Source organism: Triticum aestivum, chromosome 5D, assembly GCF_018294505.1.
Source record: "Triticum aestivum cultivar Chinese Spring chromosome 5D, IWGSC CS RefSeq v2.1, whole genome shotgun sequence".
In the NCBI taxonomy this organism is placed as follows: Eukaryota; Viridiplantae; Streptophyta; class Magnoliopsida; order Poales; family Poaceae; genus Triticum; species Triticum aestivum.
In genome coordinates this window covers 513,241,962-513,244,426 of record NC_057808.1, presented here as the reverse complement: position 1 = coordinate 513,244,426, position 2,465 = coordinate 513,241,962, and the positions used below count along the sequence as shown (strand labels likewise).

At 53.9% G+C, this 2,465-nt stretch overlaps 1 protein-coding gene across 1 annotated transcript; it reads right to left on the bottom strand.

Annotated features, from left to right (window-relative positions):
• Positions 1–749: 749 nt before the first annotated feature.
• On the bottom strand, positions 750–2,262 carry LOC123123354 (uncharacterized). Its single transcript, XM_044543846.1, has 2 exons — positions 1,591–2,262; positions 750–1,504 (listed from the first exon to the last, which is right to left on the bottom strand). Exons 1-2 carry the CDS (start codon positions 1,645–1,647, stop codon positions 1,124–1,126), a joined length of 438 nt encoding a protein of 145 aa, XP_044399781.1. The 5' UTR covers positions 1,648–2,262; the 3' UTR covers positions 750–1,123.
• Positions 2,263–2,465: the final 203 nt, after the last annotated feature.

Genomic DNA, 2,465 nt, shown 5'->3' with positions numbered 1-2,465 from the left:
CTTGAAGCCCACTCAAGTTTGATGACTCACTTCTTGATTTTAGGAGGCACGAAAGGCCCTCTGCTGCTAAGAAGGACAAGTATGGAGACAACGGGTCCCCTTGTCGGATTCCACGAGATGGTTTAAACTCTTCTAGTTTGTTCCCATTGACAAAACGGAAAAATTAACTGAGCTCACCAGATTCATGACAATATCCACCCATCTAGCAGTGAAACCCAGCTTAAGCATAATTGCCCGTAAGTAGGGCCATTCAACTCTATCGTACGCTTTCATCATATCAAGTTTCAAGGCACATGATTGATGCTTCTTTGCCTTGTTGCGCTTCATGAAATGCAGTCATTCATAAGCTGTAATGACGTTATCAGTAATAAGCCTCCCAGGCACAAAAGCAGACTGCTCCTCCGAGACTATATCTGGCAATGCCACCTTAAGGCGGTTAGATATCACCTTCGAAGCTATTTTGTATAACGCATTGCATAAACTGATTGGGCGAAATTGCGGCAGTGGTGTGGGATTTTTTACCTTAGGTATAAGAACCAGGATGGTGTTATTTATGCATTCCGCCGACTCAGAGCCCTCCACAATCGTCAGAACCACCCTAGTTACCTCGTCTCCGCACACGTCCCAGTGTCGCTGGAAAAAATGTGCTGGAAATCCATCGGGGCCCGGCGCCTTAATTGGGAACATCTGGAACAGTATTGAGCACATGCTCCATGTCCTGCACTCCTTGAGAGGTATATAGCTCTTTGTAGAAAGAGGTTGTCAAAGCTTCCATCTCATCTTTACATCAGTCATTTGTCCGTCAGGGCGCTGCATTTGTTTTTACTGAAAATTAGAAGTGAGCAACATAGCAGGACGGCCCGTCAAGCTTCCTCCCTCATGGACTGCCTTACAATTTTTGACCGTCCGACTGTCCGTCTCTTGATGTTGGAATCCTTGTCTTGCCTGGGCAAATCTCTATCTCTACCTACTAATAAACCAGCGATTGCTTCTGGTTGTACGTCGTCTGCACTTTTGCATAAAAGCCCCTTCCTTTTTTAGAATTCAATCCGCAGTCCTATTTTAAGTGGTACGTGAGAAAACACTTCGTATTTACATAAACGCCCCTGCATTAGTTACAATTCTACCCCGTTTGCCTTCTCCACCGCCGGGCACGGGCCGCAGCTTGCCGCCGGCTTCCACTCCGCAGAAGCCAAGGAAGGGGTGATGCGTCCCGGCGGAAAAAAAGGAAGGAGGAGGGAAGTGAGAAGGAGGCGGGGTCGGCCTGCTGGTTTGCCGGGGCTGGAGAGGCTCGTGGTAGGGAGCTCCTCTCCTCTGCTTCGGGTGCGAGGCGGCCGAAGCGCTCGGGCTGCAGAGCTGCGGGGCAGGGCCCGAAGGGTGGTGCGAGCGCTGGATGTGACTTGGTGTAGGTCTCCGGCGAGATGGGGATGGCGTGGAGGGGGTCTGGACGCCGGCGGATCCTTGGCCGGCGGCGCTCGGGCATCGGGCGGCCATGGCCGTCTCTCTGTAGAAAAATAGAAGGCAGAGAGAGCTCTTAGAGAAGAAGCACGGGGGAGAGAAGAGAGATGGAGGAAGAAGGGGAGGGCTCACCGACGGCGCAGAGGAGGACGCCCGAATGAGGAAGCAGCATGTCGTCCTCCTCCACATCGCCCAGCGCGCGGCTTCTCCGGGCGCGGAACTGCCGCAGCTGTTGCTGCTGGCCAGACACCCGTAGCCATGCACTCACCTGCGGCGAACGGAGGCGGGAGAGGGAGAGTGCCCTGGCTGGCAGGGAGGGGAGGAAGAAGGGAGAGGAGTGGTGGTGGAGGAGCAAGGCAGTGAGAGGATGTGGTTGGACGAGGCATGTGGCCTCTCGCAGTCAACGCGAGCCGCGAGCAGTGGAAGAAGCGAGAATGAGCGACGCGGGATCGGCCGAACCTCTGGGGCACGGCGCAGGTGGCGAAGGCTAGGCAGTCTGAATCAGGTCGTAGGCGAGGCTTCTGGCCTGATCCGGAGCACGGGGCCGATGACTGGGGCGGACGGCCAGATCAGGACGAGGCAGAGGAGCTCCAAGGCGCCAGCCATGGCGGCCTCTGGGTTCATCGCCGATTAGGGGGTGCTGCACTGGCCAGCCACCACGGCCCTGCGCACGTGCGGCTCTTGGCTAGATTGGATGGTGAGAGAAGAAGAAGAGGACCAGCGCTGGATTAGGATGAGCGGAGGAATTGGCGATCTGGATAAAAGAAGGAGAGGAGTGGCGTCGGCGATGAGATAAGGCACGCAGTGGGCGGTCAGTGCTTTTCTTTAATGAAATGGAATGAGATTGGTCTTGTACCGGCCAGAAGCTACTGGATGCACGCGTGCTAGCACCGAATTTTCATTTTCCGGAAGAGCACCGATTAATACTTGATGATATTTGTTGTTAGTACATACTCCCTCTGTCCTAACATAACTCTTAATACAATTTTATACACAATTTTGTATTC